A 16716-nucleotide genomic window follows, 5' to 3' on the forward strand; every position below is an offset into this window, starting at 1 on the left:
GGAAATCAGATTTAAATAACAGCTTGGAAATCATAAAGAAACAGAGGGATGGAAAGTGGTTGGCAGGCAAACACAAATATCAACAGAGCCAGAGCAAAGACCCCAAGCTAGCCTAGATTCAAACATGAAAAGCTCTTACTAGGCAGTTAAAGGCACTTCTAAGAAGGCACAATTGACCACCTCAAGAGAGAAAGTGATTGTGAGAGGGACAAAACGACAAACCTCAGACCCACTGGACAGGAGATACTCCTAGGAGGCATTGCTAAGGCCCAGTGCAGCAATCAAATAGACTGCCCGAATACTGTTGGGCCATGTCACAGGAGCAGGGAAGAAAGAGACTGCTCACAGAGCGGTGAAAAGTCAACGGCAACTTCGTGAAGGATGACTTTGTTCTGGGATTCACTTCTGCACGTGTTATGTGATGCCCTAAATTCTTCTTTCCTTTTTTAAAAATCATTTTTATAGACCCACAGGTGAGACTAAATTTATCTTTTTCCTCCTACTCCTGAACAAGAGGTCTGGAAATCTGTATGCTGGAACTGATTAATTTTCCATGGTGACATTTCAGCATGTCAGTCTAATGCCACCTAGATAGAGCTGAGGTAACCTTTAGTCTTTGGGACCCTTATTAACCAGATAGAGTCCCGAAGACAATATAGTCTTCTTTTTTTCTCACTAGCTTTCTCATCCAGCATTCCCATCCCCTGTTTTAATGGAGATTCCTTTGACGGCCTTGAAAATCAAAGTACCACAAACAGAAAAGCGTTTCCCCTCCAAACTCCTCAATGAATTAAATTGATAGGAAGCATCTGAGCCCATTGTTGGAAAGAAGGAAATAAAGAGCAGGTATGAATTTGACCAATGGAGACAAGATGGTACTTTCACAGCTTTCTTTGCTCTCTGTCACGTTCCTGCCACCCGCCCCACAAGTGTGTAGATGTGAGCTCACAGAATGTTTACCAACTTTGTTTTGGGGAAGTTGGGTCCCTCTTTCAAAATAACAAAATGAACAAATGTTCATCCTCTGAACAAAATGTCCACGTGGTCAGGGGCTCATAGAACTTTCTGTTACAAGCAAGAACAGAGGGAATGTTGGTGTGATTCCAGTGTCTCTGCTTCTGTCTCAGGGAAGGGTGGCCTTTCTGGCCACCAATAGATTGCTATGGATGAAATAAGTAGATATCAGAGAAGGAGGGAAGCCGGAGCCAAGACCCAAAGCTTTACTAGTTTCAAATATAAAAATCTCTGACAGGGCAGTGAAATGCATTTCTGCCTCCCCTCTGTAATATGCAGAAAAGTTGCAAGGGCAGAGCCAGAGGAGATAAAACAAAAGATTATGGTTTAAAATGGCATATTAATGTATTGGCCTTATTAACTAATTAGGCTAGATTTTCTTTTAGACTGCATTTGCAAATTCCTCTTGGTATTTAATGTTATTCTCTGTGAAATGAAGTATACAATATCATTTAAGAACTTCAAGTATTACTGATTTAAATATTTATTAGTCTAATTTATTGGTGTTTAAACTGCTGGTCTGAACATTATCCTAATTAAATAGAGGATAAATTTTCAGCAACAGAATTCTTTTGTTCCCAAGGGGAGAGCAGACCAGCTCTGATATATTTTAAAATGGAAATAAACACGTTTCCATAAGTTCTTCTATGGCCGCTCTACCCAGGTTGAAAGTTTTTCCTCTTATCTGCCCCTGATCTGTACCCTTACAGAAAGGTTTTTTTAGGCAATTTAAAGGGGAAGCAGACACATTGTAAAAGCTATTTTTCTCTAATCTCTCTTGACAGTGAGTTTTACTTGCTAACTCCCACACGTTTCCCCCTCATGTTATGCCTAGAGGATATAGCAACACTTTTTGTTGCTTCCAATAATACCTTGTTCTCTGTGCACTCAGATTCACCCTGCCTCCAAATCTGATATTCTCTGGATTTTTATTTTCTGAAACTCAAATTTCTGCTGGTTAAAGATGCCTAAACACCAACAGTAGTGGTTTAGATGAAGGAGACACTAGCCAAGGGATTATTTTGATATTCTGATTTGGCTTTGCTTTTAATACTTCAGAAAACCCCTGGGCATGCATCAGTTTGATTCTGGTCTGTACACCGATTCACAAAGATTTTAATTTTAATTTAAAAATATTTCTTAAAAGTCCTAACTGCTCCTTTACAAGTTGGTTTGGTGGGGCTCAGCCAGGGCGTCTGCAGCCATTAGGTTGAACTGAGGCCCTGTTGCTAATATTCAAGAGAATCTCACAAACATCAGGTTTTATGTCAGCTCCTAGCTTAGTTACTACATCCAAGCAGTCAGGAGGTGTTTCCCTCTAAAGCCATATTTTAGGAATCGGACAGAGCTATTAACTTTACGGAAAAAAGGAAACAGAAAAACTGGTGATGATTTTATTAAGCCGCTAAAACACTAATTTGGTTTAGCCCAGATGAAACATAAAAAGGCACAATTTGATCCCTGTTTAAGCCATTTGCTTTTGTTAAACTAAAGTTATTCCAGAAGGTCACATCAACTCCAATAGACATAAATCAGGCACTCTGGGCACTCATAGGAGTTGTTTTCAGTTTAGAGTAACTGGACTTGCTCTGCACTTTCTGACAAGCGTCTGTGGGAGATAGATGCATACAAAACTTCTATAGACTGTTAACCACTGTTTACAATGTTCAGCTTCTGACTTTTTTACATAATTCTAAACCAGGGTTTTGGAGCTCTGTGCAGGAGTAGATATCACAAAAGTATTTTAAGAACAAAAGCCAAAATTCCCATACCTCTTACAATCAGGTCTGCGGCAGCAGACAGCTTGTCTACAGTTGTTTGGACCATGCAGACGTATTTCCCAGCATGCTTCAGCTGGATGTTTCGGATCATCAAATCACCAGCTGAATCCTGCTGATAAAGTAGGGGAAAGTGGCTACAATTACTTTTTAATGAGCTCTAAATATCATTATCGCATGAAGGACACTGTGACTAATGGATTTATTTTACACTGGCTGATGAAAACATTAATGATGCAAGCCATGGCCTATTAAAAATATGTGAACCTGCCTGAGATAACAGCACCAACATTTTCAGAACACACCTTGGACAAGACCTCAGATGTCTGGCTGCTCTGGGTTTCTGGAGGAGTTCGCCCCTTGAAAGCACTTAAAATTATGCAAGGTGGCTCTTGATCTAGTCCTGTGGGTTTCTTGAGACATGCCCTCAGCTTATAGCCTTCACTGAAGTTCCAATGCTTTGGAACTTTACATTTGGAAAGGGGAGGAAAGCCCACAATTGGCAGAATCTGAATTTTACTGCACAACCCTGTCTTAGAGCCAGCATTTTGATTGTTCCCAGGTTTGAATTAAAGGACTATGAGGACCAGACTCTTCAAGAAAATCTTGCATCACCTAATGTAGAATGGTGCTAGCTTTCCAAATGCCAGATGCATGTTTGATTAACAGATGAATAGAACTAATCACATCCTGGTATGAATGTCTACGTGCCCTAGAAATATTTCTACAATGTTGACCAGCACAGTACTTTTAATAAATATAAGGAGATGCCTCCGCAGGCTATCACAAAGGTGGCATTTTAACTGAAGAACATGCTACACCTTGGAGTTTGGTGTCATAGCTCTGTTAATCAAAAGCTGGAAGAATAGCTGCTTAAGCAAGAGAAAACCCTAGGGGTCGGATTCAGGAAGCTCTGCTTATTTCTAAACCCTCAGTGGATGACAAGATAACATAGGTTATTTTGGCCTTGTTGCTATTCTTCCAAATGACCATAATATTGGATAATGCTTAATGGTATTTACTATATGGCAGGCGTATATTAAAGCACTTCCTAGTACTTATATTAACGTAATAAATACTCACATGTCCTATGAGTATTTAGTCCTTTTATCCTTACTTTACAGATGAGGAAACTCAAGCACAAAGAGCTTATATAACTTACCTAAAGTCACTTAGTTAGTGAGAGGCAGAGCCAGGATGTGAAGCTACATGGTCAGGCTCCAGTCCCTATTCTTTACTATAATGCTGCACTACCAACCGGAAAGACTTTATTCTCATTCTAAATTCACGTGTACTTGGTTTCCTTCTTTTGTTTCAGTACAACACATCACAGGACAATGGAAGACATGGAACTACCAATGGTTGTAAAAGGATGAGAAGAGAGGCAAAAGCATATAGTGACGGGAGAACTGAAGGTTCAGGACTTAGTTGTCTTGGGTTGATCCCTGCTGTGTGACTTCGTGTAAGTCTCTTAATCTCTCTGAGCCTTAGTTTATTGGCCTGTGAAAGAAAGATACATTGCCTACTGTGCTAGGTTGTGAGAATCAAATGAGATTGTATGTGTACGTGAAGTCCTTCTGAAAACTGTGAAGCAAAGAGTAAATTTAAACTGGTATTATTGATGACCTGGATCAATTTTCTTTGTGAAGCAATTACGTCAAAGATGTTAAATCTAATTTAAGATGAGCTGTGATTTTTTTTAACTGAAAGTTCTTTTACTTATAACACTTGGGTTCTCATCTAGATTCTACAATTTACTAATCAAGTCTTATAATTGCTCAGTAAAATTGGATAATAATTGCTAACCTATTTCACAGGGTTTCTGTGAGGATTAATGAGCTGATATATACGAAAGTGCTTGATAAATGATTAGGCACGTTGCAAATATAAGGAATCATCATCGTCATTATCATTATTATTATTAATACTTCTTTACCTAAGACATTGCACCTGTTAGGACTTTGAGTAAAGGTTTAAATATGCCTCACAAGGGGGCGTGTGCAGGGAAGGTGGGAAGCCATACTGGTTTTAAGGAAATGCCTACAGTTTCCCAATAATTCATTTTATTCACCCAAGGGCTTGAATGTCGGAGAAACTTCTGGTAGCCTGTAGATTTCAGAACACAGCAACCTATTAAGAGAATTTTTTGACTGTGTGATTTAGAGTGTGCTCTCTTTATTTACAAATTTTGACCAAATTAGTGTTTTTACAGTAAAACTGAAAGAAAAAATAAAGTCAGAATTAAGGTAAGAGTCTCACGGAAGGACACCACATGACTTTCTCTTCCTCTATGGAGTTGTCCAGACCAAACTATTAACTGAGACTTAGGTTTATGTTCCTGTCAAAGAGAACAAAGCAGAAATACCTTCTTTTCCCCCACTGTGGTCTGTTCTGTTCCTGACAGAGCATGCGGATGCTATCAGAGGACAATGAAATAATAACTTTTCAAAAAACTACAATTGGCTGGCTCTGCCAGCATCATTTCCACCATGCTGACCCAGGAAGTAGAAACTACAAAATGGGTTTGACTTCAGAATTGCTTCCTTATCTCTTCTATTGTCTGGTCCAAATGTACAGACATTAATGATCCTGGTAGCCGATACACTTCGCTCTCACAATTTGTAGTGCTGTCCTGAATTTTGCACTTATTTCTTAGCAGTAGTTGATTGGGGTTAGCACTAGTTTCACAGAGAAAAACATTTCCCATGTGAAAGACTAACAAGGGTGATTCTACAGATAGAGGTCTCTACAAAGGGTGGTCATTAGTGCTTTACTTCATTAAGAGTGTCTCCACCTGGGCCTCAGCCCTGGCTGATATGCAGCCAGTCCAGCATAAAGATCACACCTGTCTGACGGGCAGAGCATCCATTTTGATCAGTCAGGCACCTGTTCTGATTGGTTGGTGCTCACGTCATTCTGGGAGATAATATTTTTTATATCTCTCCTGCCTGAGACGTTGGTTTTAGTATGAAAACAAATATTCTGCTTAATTTATGAAGGTTTTCTCAATTTATGCTTTCCTGTTATTAGAATCAATGTTACCCTTCCTTCCATTAATACAACCATTAAAGTTTATTGAGTATTTCTTTTCTGGTAGGCATTGGGCTATGCACTTTTTTACACCTGAAGGTATTTAATATCCTCAGTGTCCTTGTGAAGTAGTTAATATCTCTTTCACTTGGTCAAGGTTGTCAGGCTGAACCATATTCAAGAGGTCCAGAATGGTCAGTATTGGCAATTTAATTGAGCCTTTCTCAACTAAGTTTCTAAGAGAGAATTACTAATGACTTGAGGCATCCATTGACGTAATGAATTAACTTCTCTCCTATGTATCTAAAATGGTACCAGTCATATATAATCCTTGGGAGAAAATGGTTACTCACATCATTTTTGGTGTTCTGTGATTCAATTGAGAAACACTGAGAAAGGAAGCAAGAATGTAAGTAACAGGACTAGTACTATATTTGAGTGGAAAATAGGCCCTCAATATATCACGTGGATAGCTTTTTAAGCTTTAGTCCATTTATTCTCAACATAGGGGTGGAGGTAAGATGAGGCGGGTAATGAGATTCCTATAGCAGCAATGGGGATGGGGAGGGCTTTTCAAGTCACAGCCCATTTTTATATCGTGCTGTCTTTTGGTTGGACCCATCCATGAGAATGGCAGCCAGAAGGAATCTTTATTACTAATGGGAATGGCAGGCTGTGTTAGGGCAGAAAAAATTTTTGGAGAATGATTGTGATAGACCCAAATTGTTTCCAGATTTGACCTGTTCTTGGTGTGAATTCAATGATAATACGTATTTTTATGGAAAGTAAGGCATTTTGACAATTCAACATTAGAATTCAAATTACCTGGAGATAATAAATTATCTGATCAGACTTTCAGATTCAAGAAAGAGAACACTATCATTACAATGGTAGGTCTTCTAGAAGAGCCAAAGAGAGTTTAGTCAGTAGCCTAGAAACACAAGAGTAAACTATCCTTCAGCTATTTTCTTTCTTTCTTTTTATTATTTTTTTTGTTGTGGTCATATTGGTTTATAACATTGTGTAATTTCAGGTGTACCTTATTATAGATCAGTTTCTGTAAAGACTGCACTGTGCTCACCACCAATAGTCTAGTTTTTATCTGTCACCATACATATGTGCCTCTTTACCCCTTTTGCCCACCCCTTCACCCCTTCACCCCTTCACCCTCTGGTAACCACTAATCCGTTCTCTTTATCCATGTGTTTGTTTATCTTCCACATATGAGTGAAATCATGCAGTGTTTGTCTTTCTCTGTCTGGCTTACAGGGCATAGAGTTTGGGATTTGAAGTTTAAAGCTGAGTTCTGCAATTTTAGTAGCTATGAGGCCAAGGCAAGCCATACAACTCTCCAGAGCCTCAGTTTCCTCATCCATACACAGTAATGTATAACTAGCCTGTAGGATTGCTGTGAGGATTAAGAGAAGACCTGCCATATAGGGTTGCTCACACAGGGTGATGCATTTATATGCAAAAAGGAGAAGGAATGAACCGAGTTTCTTGAAATAAGGTTCTTGAAGAAAATCATCAAAGAATAACTTTATATTTCCTTTCAAGTTAGTCTAAATAAGTTGAATCTGTTTTGAGAAGTTCAGCTGCACACTGCGTTTCCTGTGGATAGTTTGATATTAATACTTACCCCTCCAACTCTTTCAAAGTGGTCCCCATCTTTGTCGAAGTCTATCAGGTGTCCATTAAATGACCAAGTGAACACAATGTCTAGCGAGTGATCATGTGTTACCTGGCATGGCAGAACAATACTTTCTCCAACAGTGACATCCATACTGGAAGGGGGCACCATTACCCTTGTTGGATCTGGAGAGTGAAACAAAATAAACAAAGACAGTGAGCTTGTGTAGAAATAAAATGTAGAATCGAAGAGCAGGAAATACTGAGTAGTTTTGCTTTCTTTTTTTCTTAGGCTGTGACCAGCAAACCTCAGTCATCTGGGAAGCTCCGATTCAGGCTAGGAGGTCATTTTTAATATGAAAAGATGAAAACACTCATTATGTGAAACTTCCACAGAGCAACAGAACTCAGCTGGGGAGCACTGAGGTCAGATCTCTGAAGACAGTCATGGAAGGCTTCCTTCTGGCAGCCTGCTCAGAAATTGCCCCTTTAAAGAGGTTTTCCTATCTCCCCAGTTTCACTAGAAAGCAATATTTCAGCTGAGTGCAAACAGGAAAATTCATGTTAATTTGAAGTTTGTTGGGCTTTCTTTTTCCTATTATAAAAGTGAAAAATGTTTAGTATGGGAAATTTAGAAATTTCAGTAAAGTTAAAAGAAGGTACCAAAAAAAACCCCCAAAACGAAATCTTACTTACTCTCTTACTGTCCAGCAAAAGCCTTTATTTTCATTTTGGTATAATCTCCCCCACTCTTTTTGTTTCGTAGTTTTTCAGTTGTTTTGTTTTGTATCATTGTAAACATGCTACACATATGATTTTTCTGTCTTTTTTTCTCTACTCAATATAATATTGGGTATGTTTATATCTTTATCCACATATTTTTATAATCTGCATAATGTGCTATTGTTTGCAGTTTTAACAATTTTGAAACTGGCAGACATTTTAGCAAAATTTATTGTAAATATAATTATTAGTAATACTGTAATGAACATCGTTGACAAAATGATATACATACATTACTTTAAAATAAGGACTAATTCATTTTAATTAATTAATTAATTTATTTAAGGAAGATTGGCCCTGAGCTAACATCTGCTGCCAATCCTCCTCTTTTTGCTGAGGAAGACTGGCCCTGAGCTAATATCCATGCCCATCTTCCTCTGTTTTATGTGGGACGCCTGCCACAGCATGGCTTGACAAGCGGTGCGTAGGTCCGCACCCAGCATCCGAACTGGAGAACCCTGGGCCACCAAAGCAGAACAGAATATGTGAACTTAACTGCTGTGCCACTGGGCTGGCCTCCTAATTCATTTTTAAATTCACTCTTTACATTATAGTTTTAATTGGAAATGGAATGGGCTTGCTTAGCTGAGACAGCTTATAAACTCCAAAACTACTTTCACACACAAGGAGTCTCTTATTTTTCACTGCAACATGATTTCCTAAATGGTGTCATAGAGTACAATGGTGAAAAGCAATTTGAGCTAAAAATAAAGGTCACATAAGTGCCTAAAGAATGAAATTCTGAATTCAGCCATATTCCAGAAATTTCTCTATACTAAACCAAACCATAACAAAGAAGGCTAATCAAAAGCAAACAAAACAATAAAAGAACATAGATTAATTCCCTTCCACATTCACAGGATTCTGTTTCAGGCTGTGGGGTATATAAATATTTATTGAGTGAACCTCTTAGACTAAAATCTCACCTGGGAACTTTGAAACTATATCTTATAGGAGACTTTTGATGGGTCTTACTTTCCAATAAACCACACTAAAATTTCCTCTTTGAAGAGAGTATTTAAAACAGTTTTTCTACGCTTTTATCCAACAATGGAAAGCGAATATCTCAGGTCGTTAGAAAAGAAAAGTCTGTGTCCATAAATAGATTCCAGTCCAGTGGTGGGATGTGCTTTTGCTGTTTTCTGAAAATAGGATAAGATGATCAGTGGACTGATATGCTTTCAATCTCTGTTGAATGAGTGACGCCCACGAAATGAGGAGTGGAAAACAGGTACTGCCAGCTAAGAAGTTATGGGAGGGGAAAGCTTTCATTTTAAAACCTGAGGTTTTTGCAAATCACATAATCAAAAACCTGCTCTACTGATTCACTGACCAGCAGGAATAGATACAGATTAAGATTTTTTTAAATGAGGGAAGGAGTTGAGAGCAAATTACCTTAGAATAACTCTAAGCAAAAATCTAGGAATAGCTCCATTTTGACTTAATGTGTCATTTACCATTTTTGATTTTAAATTTTCCTCATCTATAAAATGAAGACTGGAAAGAATAATTCCTGGCTAAAATTATATGTGTGTATGGCTTTCATTGGCAAGATGTCGCCTAATTCTACTTTAAACAGCTGTCCACTTATTTTGCAATTTATATTTTCATTTTAATGCACCTTCATTCATTTGTTGATTTATGCACCAAGCACGCATTGTGTGTTTCGTGGATAACATTGTCCTGGTACCAAGAGAGATACAAAGGAGACTGAAGGATAATAACATTTGTAATAACTAACTGAGGCCCTTAGGTTCTAGACACCGTGTTAAGCTCTGTACGTGGATTACTTCATTTATTCTTAACAAATAGGTGCTATTACTGTCCCTGCTTAACAGATGAGGGAAACTGATGCCTACGAGTGGTTAAGGAACCATCTATTGTACTATACTATAGCTCCTCCCTTCATTTAGCCGATAACATAATATCCATTCACAAATCATCCAAAGAACAAGTCTAAGGGCATAATACAGCAATTTGCACTCTTGATTATCTGTAATCAACTGAAGATATTTAAATGCAGAAGGAATTCAAAGGCGGCCATGGGGTGAAGCTAGTTTCAGAGGCCTTCACTGCAAGAGTAATGAAGTTACTGCCTTAGACTAGTAAAAGGCAGCGATGATTTTATGCCTAAAATGCTGGCTCTAGCTCTAAGCTCACACATCAGACTTATGAGTGTAGAGTCAAATGTCCAGTCTCAAGTCCTTAAACATGTCTTGGCTCCCTATCTCCTGACAGCTTCTGGGTGAGCAACAAGGACTTGGCACATACCCAAAAGCCTACAGTCATTTGCCATTCCAGCTCACATTTTTAACTGACATTTGTTTCATAAAGAAATGTTCATCTCTTTATGCACATGTAGGGATCTGGGACAGATTTTATTATTGGTGAACTCAGCTGCCTGTTAACCAAGGACCAGAGAAATTCTCTAAATCAAGGATTATGCTGGTATGGTTGCTGTGCTGACAGCTGCTAATTCATTAATTTAGCACTTGTCACCGATTCATGTTCTGAGCCCTGAGGTAGCAAGAATCAATGCAAAGCAAGTCATGCACTGTACACACACCAGAGAAGTCTCCTTGGGACTAGAGAAGATTAAACTAAAGAGGTTCAAAACCTCATTAGCTAGTTGGTTTTCTCAAATTGTATGCTTCTTCAGTACTCCTTTCTGTGTTGTGAATTCTCATGCTTTTTTCTTGATTAATTTCCTTAAATTTGAATACAAACTCTGTATGCAAATAAACAGATGGCTTCTTCAAAACAAAACTGTCTCCCTTCCTTTGGTCTTAATTCATCAAGATCAGGAAGAACCTATATTTACAACTTCTGTTCTGAAGAGTCACTCCAGCTATTGTTCTGTGCATACAACTCTCAAAGGCAATTAGAACTCAAGTTGTAGAATTGATGTCTGGATTTGGATGTAATTAAATAGCAACAATAAATAGGGCCAACAACACCCCTAACTTTCCTGCTTGTGGTTGGTTCATCCTGCGGAGAATGATAAATTCAGAACTACAGAGAACTGATGCTTAAAACATATATATTTACCAAGTGCTTAACCCATCTAGAGTAAAAACAAATATTCTTTTAGGTTCTATAGTGTTTTCTATAATATATAAAGGACAGAAGGTACACTAAGTGCTTTGTTCTAAATATCATGCCAACGATGAGAGAGAGCATTAATTATTAACCACTCTGTTACTGATTAGGCCAACAATTAGATGCATAAATTATACCACATCATCCAAGTCATATTATATTCTGACTTTCAGTGTTGGTGGAAAGGCTTGATTTAGAACTTTTATTATCTGCAAAAACAAGTGCCTGTGGGTTCGTAGGATAAGAATTCCATTTTAATGTTGCTTTCCCTATACCATATCAACCCTTCCATTTCAGTTTATAATTTCTTTACTTTTCACTCACAGTGCCGAGATATTCACATAGTGCCTATCAGGAAAGTACTTAATGTGTGTTTTAATCATCTTCATTCAAGGAAGGGACATGTCCTCTTTTGTTCGCAAATTTCTTACTGTAATGGTCTTCATGATGCCTTTCAGTCAGGTTGTGTCTTCTTTTTTATATTAATTTTTATAGAGAGAATTTTAAAAATGGGATTCTTCAAAGACCTGGAGCTAGTCAAAGAGCTGACAGTCAGGTCACCTCAAATGACACAAGAGGGACCGGACAGAGAACTATTTTCAATAATTAAATGCCACAATAAGGACCTTTTATTAATGATCACAATAAACCTGGAGGTAGCATCTCTAGAGATGAATTTCAGCACTCCCTAGTTGGTCCCATTTTTCAATAAAAATAAAACCAGTGTCAGATGAACTATATTTATCAATTCTGCATAAAATACACATCTAAAAGGAACATTAGATCTAAACATTAGATGAGAATCCAGATTCACAGTAATTTCAAGCTAGACCAATTCTTTCATTTAGGATGAAATTTAATAGGCATAAAGGCAAAAAGCTATACTTAAAAAAATCAGCTGTATAGGTACAGGCTGTGGGAAGACTGGATTGGCAGTTCACGTGGAAAAGATTTGAGTATTTCTGTGTCAACAGGGTCCTTATAGCTGCCAAAGAAAGCTAATAGAATCTTAGGTTGCATTAATAGCATGTAGTATTCCATTCTAGAGAGGGAATAATCTCGTATGTTGCATTAATGAGACCACAGCTCACTACGAACATCCTTTGGATTCATTGACAGATCACTGTACCTAGGTTACTGAAGGATCTAATAAACATATAATAGCTAAAATAACTGAAAGTATTTGGCACAAGAAAGAAAAATTAGAGGAGAAATGATAACGGTCTTTAAATATGTGAAGGGTTTATAGGCAGAAGATGAATTAAGCTTATTTTGTGTTGCCCCAAAGGAGAAAGCAAAGAGTAACTAAAATCAGGCATATTTTGGCTCCACATAAGGGAGAACTTTCTAACAATTTCATCTTTCCAACAGGGAAATGGACTGCTTAGGAGAACGTGAATCACCATTTCTAGAAGTATTCAAGTGGAGATGGACACCATCAGAGAGGGGACGTCAGGTTACACTGAAGGCCAATCAGACCAGATGACATCCATTTTCTCTTTGGAGAGTGTACGCCTCCAAGCCACCTCCCCAGTGCTTTCCTGGGCGCTCGACTGGCTAGTGATCCTTTCCTTTTGTGAAGCTCGTCAGCTTTAACTGTCTGTTCTATTTCTTCAATATTAAGCTTGAGCATTGTTTTGGAATATCTCTTACATATATCCAGTTTCTCCCCTGTAATCAGGTTCCAGGGGGTCAGGGACCACATCTTATACTTTTATAAATCCCTGGTGCCTAGCTCTGTCCCTACTTATGAGAGTAGGTTAAAGATAAGTTGTTGACCATCTGTGAATGGTAGTGTTGGTGACTGATAAAAATAAGTCCCCAATCCTTGAAATGCTGAAGCTGTTGTGCTATATGCTTCTTATTATTTAGCCTGACTTACATTGACTATAGAACATAAAAAAGAGTCACCTAAGAGTTCACTCAGCACTCCCTGTGCAAACTCTGGCCCTTCTGCTGTGCTCATTACTGACTTTTGCCTCTAAGGCCACATTTAGGACTTATTCTTTTCTTGCTTTAAAAAAGAAATTTAATTTAAAAATAATTTATTTTGAAATTATTTCAAACTTAAGAAAAGTTTCCAGAAAAGTACAAAATACTCTTTCACCTTCACACAGACCCCTCATTATTAATATTTTGCTGCATTTGCTTATTTCCTTCTCTTTCTCTCTTACATATTATATATATCTCTACATAATAGATATATTTCTTTATATATAATAGATAATAGATATATAACATGATCTATAATATATTTACCCATTATCAGTCTTTTACATACATAATATATATTATCTATTATATGTTTATACATAATATGACCTATAATATATAATTATTTACCCATTATCATTATTCTCTTTCTGAACCTTTTGAGAACTACAGACATGTCTCATTACCTTTAAACATTCCAGTGTGTATTTCCCCAAATAAGGACGCTTTTCCAAGAAGCAGCATACAAGCCTCGAAACAACTAAATCAACCCTCTTACATTACTACTATGCAACTCAGATCCCATTCAAAATTTGCTAACTTTCTCAGTAATATCTCTTTATCTTTTGGTCCAGGTCCTTAACTAGGAATGCATGTTGAATTTAATTGTTATGCTTCTTCTGACTCCTTCATGTTAGAACATTTCTTCAGTTTTTCCTTCTCTTTTAAAACCTTGACAGTTTTAAAGAAGATCAGCCTTACATTCTATAGGATGACTCTCAACCTGGATTTATCTGATGTTTCCTCATGACCTGATTTCGATTGTGCATTCTCAGCAGGAACACCACTGAAAGGCTGGGTAGTATCTTCTAAGTGCTTGGAATCAGGAGCTATGTGATGTGATGTGAACTTGTCTCAACACAGATCATGTTAACCCTGATCACCTGGTCACACTGGTGTCTGCCTGGCCTTTTCACCTTATATTTACCATTTTTACCCCCTTACAACTGATTAGTATTTTGTGGGGAGGTATTCCAAAATCACGCCAATAATCCGATGCTCACCAAACCTCCACCCACCAGCCTTAGGATCCACTGAAGACTTCTGCCTGAATCAACCACCTCTATGATGGCTACCAAATGGTGATTCCCTATTTCCATCATTCCTTCTACATACACTAGTTGACAGTCTACTTTAGGAAGTGCTTTCCTTAATTAATTAATTTACTTATTATATAACTATCCTGATGAAATAAGATATATTCAATGTATCATGCTCTAGATAATATCAGGCATGTATGTATTTGGCATTTGTTTCCAAGTCTTTATTTTAGTTATAGTTATTGCTGTTTTGGAAATTCTTTAGACATTTGATTTCTTTTAGACATTCACTTTTCACTAAGATTCGCATTCTATTGAGCAGCAATGCCTGTGAATTGAGAACTTAAAAAGATTTTAAAACAAACATAGGCTATTTTTCTCTTTATCTTCTCTCTCTTTTTATTAACACAATTAAAATACGACTTTGTCGTTTGAAGAAAGGAAGAGGAACCGGCTGAAAAAACCCAATGATTTTATCTTGGCTAAAGACAAGGAAATCTGCCCTTTTTAGGTAGTGGGAAAACACAGCCATGGTGTAGGGCACTTTCACGTGTCAAGGGTTTTAATCAATTCATGCCAAAAAGCACTGCCACGTAGTACTGTGACCTGGTTCTTTGAACAACTTGTGCAACTTGACAAATGACATCGGAAGAAAACACAAGGCAAATTCTGACCCCAGATGGATTGAGCACAAACAGGAGCCTTCTGTAAAGCAATTTACAAATCACCCCTGAGCAGAATGCTTACCAATCTATTTTCAAGGACTAGGGAAAAAACACAAAGCAGAGCTGTTTAATAAGCTTGACTGCCACAAATGGAAACTGCTATGCACAAGCCAATTGAGGGCGGCCAAGTATAGGTACTTGGGAAACAAGCAGCCAAATAATAATCAAAGTTATTAGTTTTGCCTGGTCAAAATGTGTAGCAGAAAGCACCTATTTAATTAAGAAGATGACTCTAATGACACCCAAATGCTCTTGGTTGCCTTTTAGGTCTTCGATAGTTAGTTACAACTATTAATAAGGAGCTTTTGTTTCGTCTTGTTTTGATTCTCAATAGCAGGTTATAATTTGTCTTAAAATCATTCATGGTCAACTCATCTGCTCTTATTTTCACCTGCTACCAGGGAAAGCAAACCTCGGTTTTGGATTTGTGCCAAGTTTCAGTAGCAGGGTTTCTCAGCTGGGATGTCTTTCCAAATGGAAAGAATTTTCTTCAGGTGCCTAAGCTTCCATTATGAATAAGAATACTCCTCAAGCAAAGTAGCAAGCAATAACGGGGGTGGGGGAGGTGGGCAGGGGGTATGTTAAATTTACCTTCTCACAATTTCTTTGTGATGCTTTCTTTATGATTTGAAAGAAATGATCTCAACAGACTCTCAGAAAAGACTATTCTCATTGACAAATTAAATAAATTGTATCAAGTCAAGGATAATTAAAATTACTACTCTATGGCATTTTCGTAACTGTGTTGGAAGACAAAAAGAATGAATGGGAACCACAGATATCTTTTAACCATGGAGAAACATTTTCATCAAATAACACTTAGAACTCTTTCTGTTTGAGAAGAAGGGATTACAGGCCTGTGTCTTTTAGCTACTACACATGAGTAACTCTTCCTTATGAGTCACTGGGCAAAAGAGTCCCAAAGAAATACCATTAGTGTCAGTGAAACAAAGTAAATCCCATTACAGACAAATGGCATAATGAAGTCTTTGCTGATTAAAGGAATATATTATTGCAGCTGATGGGCATCTGGCTGCATCTACTATCAGGTAAGAGAATATTTACCTAAACTACAAAAGAAATGAAATGTACACCTTGAGGCAAGGTCCATAAATTCCACAGACAATGCCTCTATTGTCATTAACATACAAAGTAACAACCAGGCGCCTATCCACACAGCTTGCTACATGGGGAAGGATTAATATCTGGTCAGTAGGTGGTGCTGAAACCTCAGCAGAAGGAGAAAGCATCCCTCCTTTCTGCTTATCCTGCTCCTGTCAGCAATTTTCTACATGTTTTCAAATTCCTCAATTTAAGGATTCTACATCTTGGGAAAGAGGCAAAAATTCTCATAATCTAAAGCAGTATTTCTTTGTTTGCTTACAGATTTGAGAGACGGTCATTGAGGAGCATATGAAGCTTAAAACAGAGGGTATTACTATCTTTGTGGACATTCTTAGCTACCCTCCCTTTATTTGATGCAGGAAGGATTGATTTATAAAGCTTTCTGCAAAACAAGATCAAACAACCCACCCACTCCAGCAGCCTGGTCCACTATTAACTAGCTCGTCTGGGGGCTTGTGTATAATTCTAAGTGAAATTTTCCCTGAAACCCTTCAGGATGGA

At 37.8% G+C, this 16716-nt stretch overlaps 1 protein-coding gene across 8 annotated transcripts in view; it reads right to left on the reverse strand.

Moving 5' to 3' along the window:
• The window catches only part of CNTN4 (contactin 4), an 878916-nt gene that overhangs the window by 21338 nt on the left and 840862 nt on the right, over nucleotides 1-16716 (reverse strand). For 7 of the 8 annotated variants that reach the window (XM_044754900.2, XM_044754901.2, XM_070492796.1 and 4 more), the window contains 2 exons: nucleotides 7462-7637; nucleotides 2787-2907 (listed from right to left, as the gene is read on the reverse strand). In XM_044754900.2, the coding sequence (XP_044610835.1) occupies nucleotides 2787-2907; nucleotides 7462-7637 (297 nt within the window). The remainder of the gene's footprint in view (nucleotides 1-2786; nucleotides 2908-7461; nucleotides 7638-16716) is intronic. The other variant, XM_070492801.1, reaches the window with a different exon arrangement.

This window comes from Equus asinus, chromosome 21 (genome assembly GCF_041296235.1).
Source record: "Equus asinus isolate D_3611 breed Donkey chromosome 21, EquAss-T2T_v2, whole genome shotgun sequence".
Lineage (NCBI taxonomy): Eukaryota > Metazoa > Chordata > Mammalia > Perissodactyla > Equidae > Equus > Equus asinus.